We start from the raw sequence: 24653 nt of genomic DNA on the forward strand, positions 1-24653 counted from the left end.
AGTATGCCTTTATGACAACAGGATGACATTTTTTTTCTTACAAATAAAACTTTATTCAGTCTGTTCATTATGGTAACGATTCTGACCAACTGTGCGTTTATGACGATGAGTGACCCACCAGCATGGAGCAAGACAGTCGAGTGAGTTCATGCACGCGCGCACACACACTCTCTCTCTCTCTCTCTCTCTCTCTCTCTCTCTCTCTCTCTCTCTCTAAAGTGACATCACGTTTCAGGTTATTGTGTGGGGGTTTTTTCATGTTTTGTGGCTGTCTGAGACCCTGGAGTATAATCGTGGGTGGGTCTCTGCAGATGTCTCTATGACACCACGTGACATGTTTATCAGTGAGCACAGAGATTCTCAGAAAGCTGAGAGAAAGATCCTGCAACAGCTGGAAAACGTGCTCTGTGTCATGGTCCTGGGCCATGTTGGCCCAGTATTCTTAGTTTTCTTGTATGTTTGTATTTTGTTCCCTATTTAGGCCATGTTTCCTGAGTTGCCCTGTTGTGTTGTTCCCTAAGTGTTTTCCCTTCGTGGCTTTTACCCCCTGTGTGCCCCTCTGTGTATCTGTGAGCCCTCGCCTCTCCTTATGTTTTATTCCATGTTTCCCCTGCCCGTTATGTCTAAGTTCTCCCCGTGCTCTCTCTCCCCCTGTGTGCCCTCTGTGTATTTATGAGCCCTCGTCTCCCTTTGTGGTTGTTCCATGTTTCCCCAGCCCGTTATGTCTGTGTTTTCCCCGTGCTCTCTCTCCTCCTGTCTGAACCTCTGGGTTAGGGTTTTGGAAAAAACCCTTGGACTACCCACGTTCCCTCTTTTGACTTCTTGTATTCCAGCAGCGATTCTTAGTCTCAGCAGCTTTGGTCATTTGGTTGTTTAGTTCGCCCCAGGCACGTGGTTACAGTACCATGTTGAAGTCACATGACACATAAAAACAATAATCAAACATTAAACTAACTGAATCAAAGTTTCTTTGATTTAAATCATAATTAAGTGTTACAGCTCTCCTTTACTTTCCTCGTTTCACTCTGCAACCTGATTTCTGCTGGAAGAATATATGTAAACTCTCATTTCCCTCCATGAAATGTGATAAGAAAAAAATCCTGATCATATTGTAAAACTTCAGCAGAGGAAATCCTGTTTAATTGTGAAAGTAAGAGCATGCATATATGTGAAGGCAACTCTTAGTTTGCTACAAAGCACAAGGACTGGGTGCTGAAGGTCACTTGGTCTGATGAGTACAGGTTTACCTTGTTCCAGAGTGATGGAGACATGAGAGTAAGAAAACAAGTGGGTGACGTGATGCATCCATCATGTACACAATATCACTAGTACCTGCTATACAAGCCAACCTGATCAGCTGAGTGAGATGGTCAGGTGATGAGAGGTGAAATGTCCTCACAAAACTGTCACTTTCTTTCCAAACTCCACCATGACCTGGATGACCGATACCTACACAGACATATGTAATGGTCAGAAATCCAGTGTTAAGTCCAGTTGGGGATTTTGCTGTGCTGCTATAATACCCTGCTGATATGAGTTTTATGTTTTTTATTTTCTCTGTTTCCTTGTTGAACAGATATGTGTTCACAGGCATCTACACATTTGAAGCATCTATCAAAGTTTTGTCTCGAGGATTCTGCATCGGAGACTTCACCTTCCTCAGAGACCCGTGGAATTGGCTGGACTTCATGGTCATCAGCATGGCGTAATAATCAATCATACATTTGATGTATTAATCAGACAGCATACGGTTCAGATGTAATTTTATTTCATTTTATTTGGCAAAATGAAAAAAAGAAGCCTCAGAAGCAGCTTTAACTGTAAAAGCAAAATATTTTATTTTAGATGGAAGCTATTTATATTCCATCTTCATAGTTAAATTTCAAACAACATTTAGTAATTAAAGGAAGATGATGCAAGTGACGATGATTAGAATGATTACAAAGGTGAAAAAAATTATGAAAATAGTGACAATGATAAGAGATGAAGGTGTTGATGATGTGTCTATTCCAGATATTTGACGGAATTTGTGGATTTGGGAAATGTGTCGGCATTGAGGACATTCCGAGTTCTTCGAGCTCTTAAAACGATTACCGTCATCCCTGGTCAGTGTGTGTGTACATGACTGGATTTTGGATGTTAAGTGCACCTAAAAAACAAAAAACGTGTTTAACCACCAAAAAACCAGCGATTTTCGTCTCCCTGTAGTGATGACTTTGATGTTTGTGATTAGACTTTAACACCCATCCAATCCGCAGGTCTGAAAACAATTGTTGGAGCTCTCATCCAATCAGTGAAGAAGCTTGCTGATGTCATGATTCTGACAGTTTTCTGCCTCAGTGTCTTCGCTCTGATTGGTCTTCAGCTCTTCATGGGAAACCTGAGGCAAAAATGTGTCCTGATGCCACCACCATTTCTTAGCAACCACACGTCAGACAGTAATCTTAACACCAGTTTCTATGGCAATGACACTTACAGCAACAACACGGGAAGCAGTAACTTTGACTTCTACGAGTACATCAACAACCCAGGTAGGAATACTTTAAGGGTTAGGATTAAGCTTCTCTGAAGAACATAGCTGTAACCCCAGTCTGTCTGTCACAGAGAACCATTACTACTATCCTGGTCATGCTGATGCTCTGCTGTGTGGAAACAGCTCTGATGCTGGGTATGTCAACATAATGATACAAATAATAGTAAATGGCAATAATAGTAATGTTAACATGAGCACAGATGATGACAACAATGTGTCCAGGGTCTGTCCGGATGGTTACGTCTGTATGAAGGCAGGGAGAAACCCAAACTACGGCTACACCAGCTACGACACTTTCGGTTGGGCGTTCCTGGCTCTTTTCAGACTCATGACTCAGGACTTCTGGGAAAATCTGTTCCAGCTGGTCAGTAACTCGCTGGTCCACTATAGGCTGTTTCCACAAACTGTAAAAATGGACACATCCTCCATGTAGAAAAAGCTGCATACTTTCCAATCAATCAGGAGCCATTTGGTCTCTGCGAGAAAGTAAACCGACTACTTAACTGGCTTTTGAGTTCACTAAACTCTTTCCTAATGAAAACTGATGTTTGGATAGAAGCAGTTCACACCAATTATCTCAAGTCACTTGAAAATCGACACCCTACAATATTAGAGAGCACTCTGCAGCAAAATGCTCTATTAGGATGCTGTTATGGCATTTAAGATAAGATGGGACCTGATTGTTTAAGACCTTGTATGTGAGGAGCATGATTTTAAATTCATAATAAATGTAACCCTCTCAGGCTCAAATTAAACTTTTTGTTGCTAATGCACAACCAAGTCCTGCAGTGGTACTTCTGAGTAAAACAAACTCATAAAATATGTATGTGGGGTAATCAGGTTGTTAGTTTTTAACTGTTGCAAATCGGCAACGCCTGCCTTGAGAGGGTAAACAGGGAGCTAATGAAGAGAAGCCAGTATGGGGGAAATCAGCTCTCTTTATCAATATAATGTGTCTGTGTGTGTGTGTGTTTATTGTAGGTTTATTCATTTGTAAGGAACCCCATTAGCCTCCACAACAGTGGTTTCATGTCTTCCTGGGGCCCAAACCATCGAATACAATCAAATTTAAATGTCTGTGTGTGTGTGTGTGTGTGTGTGTCAGCCTGTATGTACACAAACCTCTGCATCCAATTCTTGTTTTTTAAAGTGATTCATGATGTGTGACATACAATCCTTCACTGCAGTTCACCGATACCATCAAAAGCCCTAAAATACTATGAGATTCATGCTCATGATGTGTGGATGGAAACTTCTGGCCGATGACTACTCTACTGATGATGATTTAAAATATTACGTAGCTCCATCAGACCTGTCGTGACTGATTTTCACTTCAGTTCTTGTGTAATTTGGCATACTTCAGGCTTTTCACTCTGTTTCCCACAACATTGGTTTGTCCCTTGAGTAAAGAGCTTTGTATGAGTTAATGATTTATAGGTCAGAGTTCAGAGGCTCAATACACACAAGAAAAAAATTTCATTTGAAAATGGTCAGGGACAAGGACTGGATTGAAAATGGATGAAAAAACATCCAATGTAAAAAGAAGAACTTTGAAAAAGCTTGAAAAAACGTGAAAAACTATTGGTCAAGAGAATTTTTTAAATTACAAGACAATCTGGCTCCTTGGAAGAAACATATGGAGAACTGAGGGATGGCATTTGGACATTACATCCATTTTTGAGATACAGTCTGTTTCCTGACTTCCCATGATGCACTGCCATGTTACGTTTCATTCGGTTTCTAACTTTCTCAGAATTTAGGATGAAAAATATTTGTGTGACGTTTGAAATATTTGACAGCTTGAAACAGCATAACTGTAGATATAAACATCATAAAGAGAACAAATACACCTGTGTGACGTCAGCACAGAGAAGGGCCATTTACCATTTTACCAAATAAACACAAAATAAATGAGTGCAGAATTAAATGAGAACATAAACAGGGCAACAGTGTCATACATAGGGCTGCTCGATTATGGCAAAAATGATAATCACGATTATTTTCACTGAAATTGAGATCACGATTATTTGACGATATTTATTTAACCCTTTAAGACCTACTATAGAACCAAGTCCACCAGAGCTTATATTATTTTTTTTACATGTTGTAGTGCCATTTGTGGGAGCATTTCAAGTTGCTATACATCAATACAACTGTTATAGCCCATATTTTAATAATATGTATGCATTAAGTCCATAGTAATTACATAAATTGCAAAAAAGTGCAATAAACTACAAAAAAAATTGAAAATCGTTTTTGTTTTGTTTACATATATTTCTACTTGGAGAAATTTAAGAGGTTTATCCCTCAAAACTTTAAATACAATAAAGTTGCAAAAAATAGTTTCCCACCACAGGAAATTTATTTTGAGTGTCTTCATAGTTTTATTTTGGAGATACAGCAATTTTTATATATTGCAGGAAAAACAAAAAACAATCCTATGATGCAAATTTGCAAAGAAAACAGCATGTGCATCATTTCACTGTGGGAAGTGTTACGAACAGCTGATAGGAACGGCAAAGCGTGTTTCTGGAATATTATGTTTTTGTTCCTGCAAGCGCTTTTTATGCAATTTTTGCAAAGCTATATGTGGAACGAAACCGTGACCGAGGACAAGCTGATGGCATCAGATGTAAGTACAACTCCTCCGGTTTCATATGCAAAACAAATTATTGCGCTAGCTTACACGGTTCAGGTTCTACAGGGATTTAAAAATAGTTACGCAAAACGGAGCGTGCTGCTCTGACCGGCTTTAAAGGGTTAACAATGACTTTAAAAAAATAATATAAAATAGTGTGCAACACCACTGAAGTTTTTTTTTTTAAACTCTCTTTTCAACCAACGGCAGTCACTCTCCAAATAACTTCTGCTTAGCTTTCCGAGCTTCCCTCGGGTCCTCTTAATCAGCGGTCTCCAACCTTTTTTGCGCCACGGACCGGTTTATGCCCGACAATATTTTCACGGACCGGCCTTTAAGGTGTCGCGGATAAATTAGGGAGGGGCTAATAATCGGCTCAGTCATTTTTAATGATCGTTGAAAGCCCAGATCGTAATCGTGATTAAAATTCGATTAATTGAGCAGCCCTAGTCATACATCTTATATATTATGAGACAAACCAAGAGCCAAAGCACATACAGCAGTTCCGCCCACCTGTCCTTCTTTTGTTTCTATGCAGACTTTGCGAGCCGCCGGTAAAACCTACATGATCTTCTTTGTGGTCGTCATCTTCCTCGGGTCATTTTACCTCATTAACCTCATCCTGGCTGTGGTCGCCATGGCGTACGCCGAGCAGAATCAAGCCACCATCGCTGAAGCCAAACAGAAGGAGGAGGAGTACGCTCAGATCCTGGAGGCGCTGAAGAGGAGAGAAGAGGAGGTCTGATCACTGGCATGAAAACTTGCACAGGATCATTTAAACACAGCTGAATCTTTGTTTCATTACAGCAGGCAACCAGGACGGCAGAGCTGTTAGAGGATGCAGACCCAACACTGCAGAAGAAAAATTCATCTACAGATTTAAACAGCCACAAGCTAGAGCACAATGCAATGGAAGGTACATACACCTGTGTCATGTTACCTCTAACACAGAGCCTGTGGGATGTCCTGTCATTATGACCAACCAGGCCAAACTGTTCAGAGGTAGACGTTGAGCACCTTGCGGGAAAAACGAAGCTGGTCGTTTTCATTTGAATGGTCCCTATGTAAAGTCTCTTTAAAAGCATTTTGAAGTCTCTGGTAAAATCTCTGTGCTATACTAACAGTGTTCAGTGGCTCTGTGGTGTAGTGGTTAACACCTGGCCTTATACGTGAAAGATCTTTGGCTTGAAAGTGAAAGGAGGCACGAAATTCATCCTCAGTGAGTCCCAAGTTAGCATAAACCCAGATAAACATGAGGGTTCAATCATCCATCTGTCTTAAATCACAGCTGCTGCAGCTGAAAATACCAACCTACAGTGTCCAAATAGCATCATCTCCAATGTTCATAAATGTCTATAGTCATTGTTCAGCTGCTTTCAAATACATTTGGTCTAAAATGTTTATAGGCACATTAATGAGCTCAAATCAATTACAGCTTTCATGTATTTCCCACAAACAGCAGAAATATGTTAAACCAAAGGTTGAATTTAACTTTGAGCTACTGCTATGCAGCAGAAGGTGAAATAAACAAAGACTCCAGAGGAGAGATTTAAACCACAGTGGTAATGAGTAATAGCTACAGCAAGAACAAGGGAGATGAAAATTAACCTTCTTCACCTGGAGATAGAAATTCAGTCTAAATTTTTAAACAATCTCACTTGACTTCTGATCTCTGGCTTGTGACAGTATGCAGGGAAAAAGCATAACACAAACAGAAAGCCTTCACTGTACTTATAACCTCTGTGAAGCTCTTTGTCTTACAATGAACACTGCATAAATCCCATTTAATTGGTCTGTGACATTTGTATGTGATATGTGCACATCTGGACCTTTAGAGAAAATCTCAATAAAGCTCATGCTTCACCAATTAGCTGTGACTTTCAGAATTTGAGGATGACCAGAGGCCGTGTCCTCCATGTTGGTATGTGTTCGCTGACATCTTCCTGAAGTGGAACTGTTGTGGCTGTTGGCGATGGCTCAAGCAGTGGCTCTTCATCATTGTTATGGATCCATTTGTGGACCTCACCATCACCATCTGCATCGTCCTCAACACTGTCTTCATGGCTATGGAGCATTATCCAATGACAGAGGAGTTTGAGGAGCTGCTGAGTGTTGGGAATCTGGTCAGTGATAGAGTCATACAATGTGATCCTGATTAGATGCATTCAGCTCACATGAATGTTACACTCTGTTAAACACAGTAAAGATCTTAACATATTTGGATGTCTGACCCCTCACCTCTAAACCCCCAGGTCTTCACAGGTATCTTTACAGCTGAAATGGTCCTTAAGCTTCTGGCCATGGACCCGTATTACTACTTCCAGGTCAGACTTTGCGTTTGTTTACTGATGATTCACAACTGTTCCTATTCTAACATTTTTGTACTTTTTGTCATGGCTGTAGGTGGGCTGGAACATCTTTGACAGCATCATTGTCACCATGAGTCTGGTTGAACTGGGATTAGCTAACGTTCAGGGCCTATCAGTGTTACGCTCATTCCGACTGGTCAGTGCATCATCATCATTGTCATTACCATCATCACTTACTCAGAAAGTGAATGAAAAATGATATTAGAATCAGAATCAGAATCAGAATGGGGTTTATTGCCAAATGTTGAGCAGGTTTACAACATTAGGAAATTGCTGCGGTGCTTCAGTGCAAACATAGTGTCATAAATAGCACTTAAATAGACATGGAAAAAAATAAAAGTAGGGATAAGAATTAAAAGTGCTACGTGGAAAGATATGTGCATGAGATATACATGAGATATATACATGAGAATAAGAATTAAGAGTGCTACGTTGAAAGATATATACATGAGTGCAGGTGGTGATCAGTGCCAAACATGGAATGATGCAGTGAACACAGCGTAGGGTCATGTGTTAGTGGTGGGAACAGTCATATGGTTATTGTTCATGTGTCCAACAGCAGAGGGGAAGAAACTGTTCTTATGGCGAGAGGTTCTGGTGCGAATGGACCGGAGCACTAATGGACCAGATATTAGTGCTAGTCTGTCTTCTCACCCTTATCTCACATGCCTCTTCACCTTTACAGATGCGAGTATTTAAGCTGGCCAAGTCCTGGCCAACCCTGAACATGCTGATAAAGATCATCGGGAACTCGGTGGGGGCTCTTGGGAACCTGACTCTGGTTCTTGCCATCATTGTCTTCATCTTTGCTGTCGTCGGCATGCAGCTGTTTGGGAAGAACTATAAAGACTGCGTCTGTCGCATTGCAGAGGACTGTGAGCTTCCTCGCTGGCATATGCATGACTTCTTCCACTCCTTCCTCATCATCTTCAGGGTGCTCTGCGGTGAGTGGATCGAGACCATGTGGGACTGTATGGAGGTGTCGGATCAGACCATGTGTCTGATTGTCTTCATGATGGTCCTGGTTATTGGAAACCTGGTGGTGAGTATCTGACTAGAAAGTGCTTTTTCCCAAATCAGTTTCTTATTGTTTCAGGTTTTGAAAGTCAAAGGTATATGGTGACATTTACAGAAAGGCAAGCAAAGACGATAAACCCAGCGTTTTTGTTTTAACACAAGCCTCATCAACCATTCACAGCAGATTTTTTTTCCATGCTCTTTCTATCTAACATTCACATGCATTGATGCATCAGAAATTAACCTGAGGTTAGTATCTTGCCCAAGGAAATTTGTCATGCACATTGGTGCACATTGGTGCACTGGTGGTGAGATGCTAAACAAACCTGGTGTACCCAAACATGAGGGTGCACTAGGAACGTCTGACAGAGGCCCAAATCCAAAAGCTCTTCAACTCCCACCTCTGGCGGAGTTTTTAAGGCATTCTAATGGAGGTTGGTGACATTGAGTTCCATTAGATCATGTTCCACACCTCCACACCATTGCTGTGGTTACTGCAAGGGGCTACGGCTGCAAGGGAAACACGGAAGATCAAGGGAGCTGTCAGGCTAAAGGAGGTGTCTTATTGGGCTTGGTTAGCCTGTGGGACTCCAGAGGCAGCTGACAAGTGCTGGCAGGCTAAACGAATTGGGCTCTGACAGTGGCTGATGCAAAAACTTGGGCGTGGGACGAGTTTGGTGAGACCATGGAACAGCACTTTTTGACGGCCTCATGGCGACTCTGATAAACCGTCTGATGACTCACACAACTGGTCCGTGGCTATGCCCCTGGGGTGGACAAGATTTGCCCTAAGTTCCTTAAGACTCTGGATGTTGTGAGGCTCTCTTGGTTGACACGCCTTTGCAATGTTGAGTAGAGTCCTGGGACAGTGCCTCTCATTTCCCTTTGTGAAAAGGGGGAAAAGAGGGTGTGCTCCAACTACAGGGGGATCACACTCCTCAACCCCCTGGGACTCACTCTCCAGTATCTATGTCGGGATACTGGAGAGTGAGTCTGTTCATTTGTTGAATTTTGGGTTCAGGAGGAACAATGCCATTTTTCTCCTGGTCACCATCACAGGATACTCAAGGGATGTGGTCAAATGCCTTCTCCAAATCCACAAAAACACATAAATAGGAATTATGAGTTGTACATTAGCTTGCCACAATTGCTTTGAGGCTGTCCAAAAGTGCTGTTCCATGCTCTCACCACACTCAAGTTTTTTGCATCAGACACTGCCAGAGTCCAACTTCATTTGAGCTGACTTTGGAGCTCCACAGGCTTGCCAAGCCCAGGCCAAGTAGATTTAAATCTGCTTCCAGAGATGATAGCTAAATGCACCCACAAGATGCCAGTAAATCAAAGGATGACGTAAACAGGCAATGAGAGAAGCTTTGTGACGGAACACTGAGATGTGAGGCGAGAGACAGCTTTCATGTTTTGGTTTAATTGATATTGATTTATAGGTTTTACTGAGCAAGCAGTGCCTGTCTTGCATTCACTGATAAAACTGTTATTTTTTCATTCTGAATGTGTTCCTAAATTAGTTTCTTCTTATTTTAGGCCATGAATCTGTTTCTAAAGCTTTTCCCTTTTGTTGCAGGTCCTGAATCTGTTCCTGGCCTTGTTGCTGAGTTCTTTCAGTGGTGATAATCTAGCAGCTCCAGAAGATGAAGGAGAAAACAATTTACAAATCGCCATAAACCGGATTAACCAGGCTGTGGCCTGGACCAAGTTCTGGATCCTGGAACACATCTGGGCTTTAGTGAGAAATAAGAAACAAGTCAACCAAGACCAGTCCAGTGGTACAAGCCATGTTTCAGATGTTTATTGTTTATTAGTGTTATGTGTAAAGAAAAAAAGCTTTAAATTGGATTTAATGTCCATTTACTTTAGCAGTCAGTTGTGAGGAAGACGACACAATGATGAAGGAGGTATTACCTTTGACCTTTGTGACCTCAGATGAACCAGAGCCCCATGACAAAGCCTCTAGCTTTAACCATGGCATCCTGACCAGTAACTACCATACCATTGCATCCCTGCGGGTCCCAATAGCCGAGGCTGAGTCCTACTTTGACATACGTGAAAATGAAGAGGAAGAGGAAGATGACCTGGATGGAGAAGAGAAGTACTCACAAGTAATCCCTGTTATTGTTCCTTTCTATTCTATGGACCTTTTTTCACAGCAGCATGATGCAGTAGCTAGTATAGGTAAACACAGGTAATTTAGGCTCTGCTCCTGTATTAATGTCATTAGTGTTGGATTAGTTTTAGTAATTATGTATTAGTGTTGTCTTTATCAAAGTTTAACTGCTCTCTTTTTGTTCAGGGCAATATGTCATCAGTCTGCAGTACTGCAGATTTTCGTCCTGAAGTCCCAAAGGAGGAAGATGAAGAAACAAACACGCCTGTGGACTGCTGCAGCGACAGTAGGCACATGCATGCGTTCATAGACACACATTAGCGTTTGTGATTATAAGGTGAAGCGTTCCTTGTGGACCGACTGCAAAGTTAAATGTGTGCTGTGATTTCATTGGCCAATTCAAACACTGCATTTGTTTGTTAATTGATATTTCAGAGTTTTACAGTGGCTGTCCACTCCTGGACATAGACACTTCCCAGGGCCGTGGGAAAGTCTGGTTTAATTTCAGGAGAACTTGTTTCACTATTGTAGAGAACAACTACTTTGAGACATTCATCATATTCATGATCCTGCTGAGCAGCGGTGCTCTGGTAAAACCTTCATTTCTTCTTCTGAGTTTTTTATGTTTTGTTCTGCTTGTAATATTTTTGTTTTTTTAATCCTCATAATTCTGATTGCTGCTCAGTTTTCTCAGTGCTGATTGGTTTGTTTTGATCATGTGACTGAGCAGGTCAGAAATGACTGGTTCGTATTTGTACAGTGATTACTAACCTGTGGAGACAGTGTGGGCAAGCACATGTTGGCTACTAATATGTCTGCTTCAGGTTTTACAGGTGAGATATAACAAATACCCCTACATGAACACACGACAACTCAAATAAACACCTTTTAATCAGCATTCAGCATCAAGTCAATTAAACTTTTATGAAGCTCAGTTTCAAGCTGCTTTCGTATTATTGAAATTACTGTTCCTGGAACACTAGAGGATCAACAATTGACTGGCCCACACGCTTGCCTAACCCAAATGTGATAGAACACAACCGGGACGTTATGTTTCAATCCATCCAACGCCACCAGGTGGCACCTCAGACTGTCCATTAGCATCATCTTATCAGAAAGAGGCTCTGACATTGTCACCCATGCATACAACACAAACTACAGAGTGCCATTTGTTGGTTGCTGCAATAAAATTTCAGCAAAATAGACCAGCCTGCTGCATCCTTTTTTTTAGTTAGATTTTCAGGATGTTGTCTGTAGGTAGGTCTGGGATGGCAGGTTGTAGATGCGTCCTTGATCGAACACTGCTGATTTAAATGGCTAAATGACCTCCTCAGCATGTCGTGAAGTTCTCCAGAGGCCTGGTAATGAACTAATCATGTGATTCAGGTGTGTTGACCCAAGGTGAGATCTAAAACCTGCAGGACACCGGCCCTCGAGGCCTGGAGTTCGACACGCTTGATGTAGGTTGATAATTTTAATTTCTATCAAACATTGTGGCATCCTTTCACTTCTAACACATTACCCAGCTCTTATCGGTACAGATATCCAGTGTGGTTTTTTTCCAACTGAGGACTAATGTGTTTTCACAGTGGTCCTCTAACTTTTATGAGCAGTGTACAAAAATGGGTAAGGTTCAAACTTTACTTTTTCACTATGTAAAATGTGCAACTGGAACTTCTTGTTCAGAAACGGATTATTCTGCACTTCCATTCTCCTTTTCATTTGAGATGATTAGGCTTTAAATAAACTCAGAATTTAAATGACAGGTTAACCGAGAGGTCAGGTTTGAATGCCTGAGTGAGTGACATGATAAACTCTTAGTGTTTGTAACAAGTGTTCTGATGGTGCCATCACCATCAGTTTGCTGATGTCTGAAACTGAAGAGAAATACCATCTTAATCTTGAAAATACCTTTGCCTGGAATACCTGGAACTACCTTAAAATACCTGCAAGATACAATCCAAAGTGACCTGTGAGCTCTTTGGTGTGATCAGAATGGAGGCCTTTTTTTAAAAATAACTCGCCGTTTAAGACAAAAAGAACCAAGTCCTTTACTGTTGAGCCATTTTTTTGTATTTTAGCAAATGAGTTTGGTAAAATTATCAGAGGAATAAACTAAAGCAGTATAAAACTGTTTGTGTCTATCAAGTGTAGAAAGTAGAGATGTCACGATACCACTTTTTTATGTCCGATACCGATACCGATATCATAAATTTGGATATCTGCCGATACCGATATGAATCCGATATAGTGTTTTTTAATCAACAAAACTGTTTTTTAAATATCTTGCTGCATTTTGTATAAGTTCATACTCAAGTTTAAAACAACAACTACACTAAAGCTATTCTGTTATACCTGTATGCAAAAAAAAAATTTTCATAGTTCAGCAATACTGATCAATCTAATAAACTTAAACCTACACCATCCTCCCTATTCTGGTATTTTAAAAAGTACTTAGCATAAATATTAAGCAACCTAACTAATATGGTTCCAACTCCCAGCAACAACAAAAATAAATAAATAAAAAATAGGGAACCACCCCTCACGCTCCACCTCATGATGCTTAATCGATGTAATCAACCTTAATTTGATGCAGTGCGAAAAAAAATGCACAGAAATCAATTATTTTTCAAGAAATATTAAATAGATTCAACATCTTTCTTCAACAAAATTGCAGACTGCACAGATGGTACCTTCCCAAAGGAAAAAGTACTATAGCTTACTAGGGTATATATATTAGACTTAATAGTTACTATATACAATAATGGACTTACATTTTACATCAAATTAAAACTTTGGGTGTCAGATAATTATTTATTAAAAGCTAGACATTTTAAATGAGAATAAGAAAGAAAAGTATGTCTTTGTGCCCCCTTTTCCCTGTTCATGCCCTATCGGCCCCCCTGGCTAAACTTTGCTAGATCCACCCCTGCACAGTTACAGCCGTCAGCTGTAGAAAAAGATCCTGGTGTAGAAAGTAATAATAAATAAATTCTAACAACAGCTGATCAAGCTTAAACGTGCTGCTGTTGTTCAGCCGCTGGTTTCCTCTTTCTGGTGCAAAGTGGGCCAAAAGCAAACAAGAGACACGGACTCGCGACAGAAAAGCCGATCAGCTGATCATTAAGCAGTTTCATGATTGAAGTAGCAGCCGGAGAGCGAGAGGCAGTCGCTTGTTAAGCTTAACGTGGGAATGCTTTACAAACATTCAGAGATGGACTTACACACTTGCTTTACTTCTCTCGGGGATAACTTTGTCGGAGATGAAATGCCGAGTTGCTAGCGAAGCTCCAAATGCTATCCAGACCACCGACAGGTCCCGCATGCCACAGCCGCTCTATCACGTGATGCATACTGCTCCGACGTGCTAACGTTCTGAGGTGAGTTACGGCGTGTTGCAAGTTTTGTGAGGTGCTTCCGTGATATTTAATGGATCGGATTACATTTTTTATTTTTCTCCGATATCCGATCCAGTAATTTAGGTCCGTATCGGACCGATACCGATACGTAATATCGGATCGGTCCATCTCTAGTAGAAAGCACTTTAATCTTGTTGAAAATGTCTGTGTTGGTTTATTTTAATAAATATCACTCTACAAGCAGATGCACTACACAGTGAACTCCTTTCCATGTGGTGACTAAAGCTGATTTGAAAACAGGCTTTTGAAGATATCTACATGGAGCAGCGTCGGGTCATAAAGACGATCCTGGAGTATGCGGATCAGGTGTTCACCTACGTGTTCGTGGTGGAGATGGTTCTCAAGTGGGTCGCCTATGGATTCAAGACCTACTTCACCAACGCCTGGTGCTGGCTTGACTTCCTCATTGTAGATGTAAGAACAGAATGGATGATTACCAAAGATGCTGTTGATGTTTATCTTTTGTTTTTCTATGATACAACTGACAGACATTATGAAACATCCCAGATTTCTATAAACAGGAATGTGAACACGGGAGGTTAAAAATTCTACTTCAATTTCACTGAATCAACAACAGTCTGCCTGTTTGACCCACACAGCATTCAGTCACTGTTCCTAGTGTTTTTGCAGCTTAAGTTAAACACACAATGCTTCATGTACTTCACACTTGTCTGCCAGTCCCCGATGTCTCTAAAAAAAGGAAAAGAGTTCATCAAGCTCATTTCCGCCACCTGGAACTTTCCTGGCACTGCCCCTTGAGCCCGCGGCACCACCCCTCCACTGGAGTGGAGCTAAAGACCTCTGCCTTACCTCCACATATTTTAAACAAAACGAGGGTTTCTACAGACACAAACATGGATGTCCATGGCTCCCTGGTGTCTCCCCAGACACTTGCATATAGTTTAATAAGGAGAGATCATTAGAAGGATTTGAACATAATTTATTGATGTTCAGAATTCAGTTTGAGGTATTTGGTGGTTCGACTACAATGGCCCATCACAGCAGAACGGAATCCCACTGGTGATAGGGATTAGGGCTGGACCCCTAGGAATCTTGACGCTGGTGGTGGAAATGAAGATGGAGACTTGAATGGAGGCTGAGTCATGAGAGGTGTCGATGGGGAGGAGGAGGGTTGTACCAAGGGGTCTGCAATGGAGTGGGTACACAGTGAGATTTATAGTACCCACAGCAAAGGCTGATTGGCCTGAAGAAGGTTGGACAAAAGATGACTGGACTAGAGCAGTGATGTCAAAATCAGCTGCACAGTGTGGGAGAGTAAATGAAAGCCTAGATTAGCCGCAATGCCGGGAAAGATATGTGACTACAGATATTCCTTATTGAACTTGTGCATAAGCTTCATTAGGGAGACTCCACCACAGTAATAAGGACAGGTTTCCATTCCTCCAGGTTCATGTCTAAACTGCTAATAAATCTGAATATTTCATATAGACTTCTGTTCATGCACAGCTTGTTTTAAATCAGAACAAAGTGTTTATTCTGGGGTCCTCACACCCTGTGGCGTAACAGTCTACTTTAGGAGGACATTAGTACTCTGACTTCACCACCAGTGTCATTTGTCTTTCAGGTGTCTCTGGTGTCGCTAACAGCAAATATCCTAGGATACTCTGAGCTGGGAGCCATCAAGTCCTTGCGGACCCTAAGAGCTCTGAGGCCCCTGAGAGCCCTCTCCCGCTTTGAGGGGATGAAGGTGGGGCTAGCACATGTCTACAACCCTGTCAAGAGGGTCTCAGGGTGCTAGTAAATTTGTGTTTGACTGGTTGCTTTCTCACTGCAGGTGGTGGTTAATGCTCTGGTTGGAGCAGTCCCATCAATCTTCAACGTCCTCCTTGTGTGTCTGATCTTCTGGCTGATTTTCGGCATCATGGGCGTGAACCTGTTTGCAGGAAAGTTTTATTACTGCTTCAATGAGACATCGGAGGAGTTGTTTCTCCCTGAGAGGGTTGACAACAAGACCCAGTGTTTGGCTCTGATTCAGGAAAACTTCACTGAGGTCCACTGGAAGAACCTGAAGATCAACTACGACAATGTTGGAATGGGCTACCTGTCTCTGCTGCAAGTGGTTAGTCTGAACACCTGTGACTTCACAGAGAAATAACCCAATAGATCAATACAGAATAATTCTACTGACCTCACTGATCAGATATTGCTGTCATGATGTTTTGTGGGTCTTTACCTGCTGATTCTTGCAGTAGATGAACAGCTGAAACTGATGTTCAGGACTTTTGTCTTTCAGGCCACATTTAAAGGCTGGATGGATATCATGTATGCAGCAGTAGACTCAAGAGAGGTCAGTTGTACTGAAACGGTTACTGAGACTGTGCTGATACCGATGCACAGATCTCCTACTTGTGAGCAGATTTGTGTATTTAAAAATGAAGTCTGACGGAAAGGGACGAGAATTTTTCATGTCAGAACGTTTCGTTGCTTCTGAGTTATTGTGGTTAGTCGGGTAAACCTAAGAAAAACATTTAAGCCATCACAACAATTTAGCTTATTTCATTTTGTTGGATTCCTAAACAATGCCCTTTAGGCGGGAAAGGAAATCAGATATCTAATGGCAACCAGTGTTGGGGAGTAATGGAATACTACATGTACTGGTGTTACGTATTTAAAATACAAAATATGAGTAACTGTATTCTGTTACAATTACCATTTAAAAGATGATATTCAGAATACAGTTACTTTGTTGAAATAAATGGATTACATGGCGGTCTTTTCCTGTTTCATATGTTTGGCTATGCTCTCTCTATTTTTGGTAATTCCACGCCGGTGGAAACCCAAACAAAACACGCATTATGAGGCTCAAATGTCTATGTCTCTATCTCGCGGCCCATGTCACCTCTACTTGTGGTCCGCATAATAACGTGAAGAAATATTATTTTAAAATGTTTTATTCAAAAAATGATTTAATATGAATGCAATAGCAGAGTGTTACAGTCATAGCCCTAAAGAATGTAGCCTGATGGGCAGTGTAGTCTGTGCTGCAGGGAGAATGGACTGCCATACCCGTTATGTGTCTGTGAGCGCGAGGAGGGAGAAAAAGGAAAGGTACGAGCTGTCATCGAGCAGAAACGGGAGCTGGAAGCATGTAAATATAATAATAACCACTGCAGCCAAACAGAGAGCCTGACGAGCCCAGCTGTAAGTAAGCTATTAAGACTCGACTGTACACCGTGTTCGTGTTTTCCTCTGAAACAATAAGCTCTGTTGGAGCAGCCTTTCAACGCCTCTCTCTGTCTCTCGCTAGCAAAGTCGACCTAGACAACAAAGTAAAGCTAGTTTTCAGCTACGAGCCCGACACGAACCCGACGTATTAGCCAAAGGTCCCTTTACTACGGTTCGGAGCCGCGGACCTGTTTTATATACGCGTGGAATCGTTTTCTATACGAGATCGCTGCAAAAAGTGCAGCCTTACCTAATGTCCACCTACTGTTACTCATTTATATTAAGATTTAAACATCTAGTTGGTGTGACGAGTAACCTTCAGTAATAGTAATAAATCACACAGCAATAGGACATTCATGTAGTTGTAAAAAGCATGATAATATATTAAGTAATCCAAAGTATTCAGAATACGTTACTCTCATTGAGTAAAGTAGCAGAATACGTTACAAAATACATCTTGGGGCATGTATTCTATAGTGGAATACATTTAAAAAGTAACCTTCCCAACACTGATGGCAACACCCTAACCCCTGAAATAGTGTCCCCAGAGAATGACATCACTCAACAGTTTTCATTCTCACCCTAACCTTTATCTTGGTTACCATGGTTACATTCTTGGGAGTGTAGGTGGAATCCCAGCCAATGTATGAGGACAACCTGTACATGTACCTGTACTTCGTCTGCTTTATCATCTTTGGCTCATTCTTCACCCTCAACCTTTTCATCGGAGTCATTATAGACAACTTCAACCAGCAGAAAGCTAAGATAGGTTTTTACTCACTGACATCAATCATTTATTACTGGATTTCTATTTGCCAGCTGACTGTGTGTTGTTTTTTCTTTACATGGGAGGAGGTGATATTTTCATGACAGAGGAGCAGAAGAAGTATTACAACGCCATGAAGAAACTGGGCTCTAAGACACCTCAGAAACCTATCCCACGGCCTGAGGTCCGTTTGATTACTCCCTGTGAGCAGAAAACAGGATTTAAACATTTGGGATGGAGCAAGATTTAAATGGTTCCTTTATTTTTTGTGTCCAGAATAAGTTTCAGGGTCTGGTCTTTGACTTGGTGACCCAACGTTTTTTTGACGTTCTCATCATGGTGTTGATCTGTCTCAACATGGTGACTATGATGGTGGAAACAGATGAGCAGAGCAAGGAAAAAGAAATCATCCTTTACTGGGTCAACCTTGTTTTCATCATCATCTTCTCCACAGAGTGCGGTCTAAAGATCATCGCTCTGCGGCAGCACTACTTTGCCGTCGGCTGGAATATCTTTGATTTTGTGGTGGTTATACTTTCCATTGCAGGTGAATCCATGTTTGAGGAAACTGACAATATTTAATATTTTTGTTTTTTAATTCACACGTTAATAGAAGAATCTCATACTTTCTTTTCCCTTTCCACCTTCTTTCTTTTTTCCTTCCTTCCTTCCTTTAGGCCTTCTCCTTGCTGACATCATAGAAAAGTACTTTGTATCACCTACGCTCTTTCGTGTGATCCGATTGGCTCGTATTGGCCGAATCCTTCGTCTTATTCGTGGAGCCAAAGGGATCCGGACGCTGCTCTTTGCCTTGATGATGTCCCTTCCTGCTCTCTTCAACATTGGTCTCCTTCTCTTCCTCATCATGTTTATTTTCTCCATCTTTGGTATGTCTAACTTTGCCTACGTGAAGAAGGAAGCGATGATTGACGACATATTTAACTTTGAGAACTTTGGAAACAGCATGATCTGCCTCTTCATGATCACCACATCAGCAGGATGGGATGGACTGCTAAATCCCATCATGAACACGCCCCCAGACTGCGACCCAGACTTTGAAAACCCAGGAACGACTGTCAGAGGGAACTGCGGCAGCCCAGCATTAGGCATCGTTTTCTTCACCACGTACATCATCATGTCCTTTTTGGTGGTGGTTAACATGTACATTGCCATCATCCTGGAGAACTTCAATGTAGCTACAGAGGAGAGCAGCGACCCACTGTGTGAAGATGACTTTGAGATGTTTTATGAAACCTGGGAAAAGTTTGACCCCGATGCCTCACAGTTCATACATTACAGGTGAGTCCACCTGTGTTTTAGTCTGGCTCTAATCTGAGATGTGGTGTTCTCTAAAGACCTGTAAGAGTTAAGTTCTGTGGATTCTAATGTGTTCCTCAGTGAGCTGTCAGACTTCTGCGATGCTCTGCAGGATCCTCTGAGGATTCCCAAACCCAACGCTGCCACCCTGATCCAAATGGACCTGCCTTTGGTACCCGGAGAAAAGCTGCACTGTCTGGACATACTGCTTGCTCTCACTGCACAGGTAACCTCACCTGCTCACATTTACAGCTTATTCTATTGGATCTTTATTATATTATACTATATTATATTACATTTATAGGTTTTAGGTGATTCCGGGGCCATGGATGCTCTAAAAGGCAACATGGAAGACAAGTTCACAGCCAACAACCCATCCAAGGTTCTATTCTATTCTATCATAAAGTCTTTACCAGTGTCATGTACAGTTCTTGGGAGAGTTTGCACATGGGCATATTTAAGTACCAGTAATTGGTTTCCTTTCAGTACTGCTTTGAATTTGTGTAGAAGCTGTTATTACATCTGAGACCTGTTTATAGCTTAGCTTCATGCTTAGCTTGTCTAAATTTTTATTTCATGTTGAGATGTCTAACGGTCACACAAAGCTCTCATATATATGTAAATGACAAGTGACAAATGAATCTGTGGAGAAATCTTTGGAGAAAAGAAAAAAAATGCAAAAAACGTAAGTATGTTTGATGTGTCAGTCAGAATGAGTATGTTCTTTGGTCAGACCAAAGACCCAGATAAACAATCTCATAAAATCAAAACTTACATGTTCTGGCAACCAGAGTTAGAGTTAGGATTGGTGTCTAATGAGGTTAAGATGGTTAACCTCTGTGTCACGGCCTTTAAGCTTCCAAACAGAATAATCCAAGAAAAGGCCTGAGGTGGTAGCAGGTGGTTTGTTTCAGAACGCACTTCCAACGTGACTCTTTGAAAAATATATGCTGTTTATTTCTTGCAAAATTATGAACCAAATCATTTCTTACAACTTATAAAACAAAACAAATTTCCCAAGTGTGGGACTAATAAAGGTTATCTTATAAACAAAAGTTAATCTAATTCCACAAGTTCACAGAGTGGTCAAAAAATCATTTTAAAAACGCTCCCGTCTTACCAGCTGACAACAAGGAAAACATTTCCACCAAGCATGCTCTGAGTTAATGCGAGGGTCCAAACAACTTTTCCAAAATTAAACTTTTAATTACAGACTTTAATAGCGAAATAGCTTAAGTATGTTATAATGGATAAAAATTATGATTCACAAGAATTCAACAAAAATGGCCACAACACATTTCTGTCCTGATGGGAAATGAAGAGACATTTTTAGAAGGCGATTCGTGGGCTCTTCATGTGTCGGTGAACATGCAGCAGATCAAGCTCAGTGTTTTTGTAACAGAGCAGCATTTTTATCTGTTCATATTCAGTTTCTGACAAGCTGTCAAAAACATTTTTGACAGCTTGTCAGAAATATTATTTGTCTCTGATGCTGTGATCATTATGACATACAGGAGTCATATGAACCAATCAGCAGTACTCTGCGGAGGAAACAGGAAGAGGTAGCAGCGACAGTGATCCAGAGAGCGTACAGGAAGCACCTCCTTCAGCGGGGCAAGGTCAAACGGGTATCCTACAAATACGGAGAGAAGCTGGACGGACGACAGGACAAGCCACCAGAGACAGAAGCAACTCTTTCTAAAGGACTGAGTCAACCGTACAGCAGCAGCCACGAGCAGACGGCTTCAGGTCAGGTGCATCCCACCCGGGTAGAGCTTCAGAGCGAGTTTGTTCTCCGCGCCGCCCCGCCGTGCAGCACTCATGAGTTTGTTCAAGATGAGAACCTGAGGGAATCTGTCGTGTGACAGCACACCTGTTCCTCCAGTTTCTCCTCTCACCTGTGGAAGCTGCAGCTGGCGTTCTTTCTACAAACTCAGCAGAGACTCTGTTTTTCCGGTGTGTTCAGAGGTTAACACCTTTGTTAATGCCCTGTGTGACGTCAAACTTTGCAGGTGACCCTGATTATTGATTGTTTCTGAGTCACCTCGATCGACTCAAATGTTATGATGGATGTGTTTGATATTGTATCTGAAACTGCCTGAGACAGTACTCATTAATTCATAACAGGCATGTGCTACTAACCTGAACCTAAGAGCTGACAGTCAATGAGAGTACAGCATGTTAGCAGGTGAAGAAGTTCTGGTTAAAGTAGTTCAAATATAACCACATGTTTACCTATTTAATTAACATTTCATCAACAAAAGACTCAACCTACAAGTTGTTTGTATTCCCAGTTCTTAATACTTCCAGTTTGTTGAATGCAGCTGCAGGTGCTTTCTTTACGCAAAATCAAAGCTTCTGCAGAGTTGATAAAACGGGAAGTGTTGTTTTACTGGCTGAGGCAGCTTGTTTGCTGTATGCTGACACTGTTCCTGATTGGTGAACATTTCTGACACACTAATGACATAAAAGCAAACACCCCTCAAAGACTGCTGCACACCTTTTTAATAAAACATGTCCATGTACCTGGAAATGAAAAGAAATAAAACTGTTACACTGAAAATGGACAGCCAATAGGAACAGGCTGTTTTTGTGATGTAAACAGTGTTTATTCACTGAAGAAGAAGAGAAGTAATTTCTTTTTTCTCTTTTTATGGACTCTGCTGAGTTTCAGTGATCCTAAAACCTTTGTCTCTTCTCAAAATACATTTATGTTGTTTTTTTACAGACTTCACTTGCAGGTGAACTTTGTCAAACTGTCTTCTTGTTGTTAAGAAACTTTTGCTTCATGTGGTGGATGAGTCTCAGCCATCTGAGTGGTCAGTTGGATGGAGGATAGTTGTGACCTGCAGTAAAACAAAGCTTCTGTAAGTGTTGTCATGACGTTTATGTCTGTACATATCAATAAAGTTTTCCGATTCGCAACTGCACTTCCACCTGGACGCTAAGTATTCACACCTTCAGATTTCTCTTCCTGTCTGGCTCAGAGGCGACAGCTGCTGTCGAGTCTAAATGGCCAAAGTTCAAAGAGAAAGACAAGAAGAGCAACAGCTGACCAAGGATCACACACACATACACACACACACACACACACACACACACACACACACACACACACGTGTTCTGGTGTTTGTGAGGACTTCCCAGGACCTTGACCCTGAACTTGAACCCAGTCTGAACCTTTAAAGCATTGCCTGGGGGAGGGGTCTTCAACTTACTGTTAATTAAACTAATTTAAGGTTAGTCTGTTTGCACTTACCGATAATGACTTCAAATCTATTTTAATCATGTGAGCAGTAAACTGTTGACAGAATAAGTTTCTACTCTGTCGCCCCCTGCTGGACTTACTATGCTACAGCCCCTTCTAAATAAAAGCACGAGGCACAAGCAACCAGTTCAGTGGTTAATAAAATGCATCGGGTGACATTATAATGTGTGAATGTGTGCGTGAATGGGTGGATGACTGGATATGTAAAGCGCTTTGGGGTCCTTAGGGACTAGTAAAGCGCTATATAAATACAGGCCATTTACCATCATTTATTTATAATCTTCTGACTGATTACAGAATGAATCCAGTGCACACCTGGTCTCTGCTCAAGGCCACTCACATATTCACTGCGTCTCTATCTCCATGGAGACAAGATGCTAATTAAGATGAATGAGTTTATTTCCTGACAGTTTAAATATTGAAGCTGCAGGAAGGTCACACAGTGACAGTTTTATAACACACACACAAATCGTTAATAATCATGAACAGCTTTCTGTCCCAGCCCGATAAACCAACACCATTCCACTTGGGTCGTGTTAATGTTCATTAATAAACTACTGACTGAAATCTGAAGACGGGCCTGTAAAAGAAATAAAAAGGAAGAGTTTTAATAAAGTGTTGCTCTCAGCTCGGTTTGCAGGAGCTTTGTCAGGTGTGTTTCAGCCTTTAGGACGATCATGGATGAATCTGATGGCAGTCACAGAAATCCCAAATGAATGAGGAGTTACTCTGGATCATCTCTGCAACAGGGAGAGAATCTCATTTGAAAAGGATTTCCTTTACAAGCTGTTTTCTCCCGTTTATTTGCAGTTATTATCTAATGAACTGACAGGTTTTATTTATCTAGCAGACAACAGATTGGGTAAAGTATGTAAGATAATCTGTTTGTAGTCCATCTTTCAGACATTTGGCAGCTACGTCAACATCACAGTAAGAAGCAGCTAGATTGGGATCACCAAACTTCTCTTTCCTTCGTCACATTTGACAAGCGGGAAAGGCGATCGAAGACAGAGGCGCAAGTCTTTCTCCTTGGTCTCCTCCTGCAGCTGATGTTCGGCTGGTTTTGCTGTTGTTAGCTCTAATCTGAGCTGCTGTCCACTCTTCGGATGAACTCTTCCTCTTCAGACAGAGACTTACATCAAAGAGTTTGGTGTTTTTTGAAGAAACGTTATTGAAACTTTATGGGTTTTTTTAAATAAAAGATGATTAAAAAAAACGTCATTAATGAGAAAACACGTCCCTGCACAGCCTCAGACCAGTCTCTCTATGATTTCTCACTTTCATGCAGTGTTGAATAAATTCAGTTTCCTGTGTAATTGCTGACCACTGTGAATACATTTACAAACATCTGACCGTGTTTTTCACTCGGTTACATCTTGTTTTCAGTACATGTAATAACATAAATATTCAGGTCAGCTATTTATTAGTTTCTGTGATGTTTTACTCTTTTCAGCAGCTGAACAAATGTCAGTTTATTGAAAATAAACATATTGAAAAAGATATTGAAAATCTTAAAGTCAAAACGGGGGTTGCATTTTCATTCATTATTTTTTTAATAAAAAAACCCTTTTGACAGGGTTGAATGGAGTTTTTTATTCACCGCATTGTCAAGATTTGGAATTGGTGATCATTTTTGTAGATGAGTTAAGACACAGGGCTGAAAGCCTCTGTTCTCACCAATGGGCTGATGTCCCCATTTTTTAATATCTCCAGGTCTACCCGTCAGGGTTGTAGTCTTAGCCCTGTTCACTATCTTTTTGGAACCCCTGGCTATTAAAATTAGGGAAGATTCAAGTATTGTGGGTGTGAATGGAGGGGGGAGAGAACATAAATTATTTCTATATGCAGACAATAGTTTGGTGGTGTTTCAGGACCCTACCAATTCTATAACAAAATTGCTAAATGTTATTGGTGAATTCTCTAAGTTATCAGGCTACAAAATTAACTGGCATAAGTCGGAGGCAATGCCAATATATCAAACATGTATTGCTAATTCATTATCAGCTTTCAATTTCAAT

The 24653-nt window shown here is 41.1% G+C and overlaps 1 protein-coding gene across 1 annotated transcript; it reads left to right on the forward strand.

The window, feature by feature from the left end:
* The first annotated feature begins 1 nt into the window (after position 1).
* Positions 2-22297, forward strand: scn4ab (sodium channel, voltage-gated, type IV, alpha, b). The gene is made up of 27 exons (XM_026163772.2): positions 2-140; positions 1577-1705; positions 2014-2105; positions 2259-2531; positions 2605-2668; positions 2756-2897; positions 5710-5910; positions 5979-6087; positions 7056-7294; positions 7424-7495; positions 7575-7676; positions 8226-8582; positions 10140-10341; positions 10433-10674; positions 10866-10965; positions 11115-11269; positions 14339-14512; positions 15684-15806; positions 15894-16178; positions 16353-16406; positions 17912-18049; positions 18130-18234; positions 18327-18597; positions 18728-19349; positions 19449-19593; positions 19672-19749; positions 20882-22297. The coding sequence occupies exons 1-27, from the start codon at positions 70-72 to the stop codon at positions 21230-21232; spliced, it is 4896 nt and encodes a 1631-aa protein (XP_026019557.2). The 5' UTR covers positions 2-69; the 3' UTR covers positions 21233-22297.
* Positions 22298-24653: the final 2356 nt, after the last annotated feature.

Source organism: Astatotilapia calliptera, chromosome 4 (genome assembly GCF_964374335.1).
Source record: "Astatotilapia calliptera chromosome 4, fAstCal68.1, whole genome shotgun sequence".
Taxonomy (NCBI): Eukaryota; Metazoa; Chordata; class Actinopteri; order Cichliformes; family Cichlidae; genus Astatotilapia; species Astatotilapia calliptera.

Bases quoted from the DNA above. Each gene is read 5' to 3' on its own strand.
- scn4ab (XM_026163772.2), top strand. From the start codon at position 70: ATGGTAACGATTCTGACCAACTGTGCGTTTATGACGATGAGTGACCCA. The intron at 2,106-2,258 runs GTCAGTGTGTGT...TCCAATCCGCAG, and splicing joins AACGATTACCGTCATCCCTG to GTCTGAAAACAATTGTTGGA. The intron at 7,677-8,225 runs GTCAGTGCATCA...TCACCTTTACAG, and splicing joins TGTTACGCTCATTCCGACTG to ATGCGAGTATTTAAGCTGGC.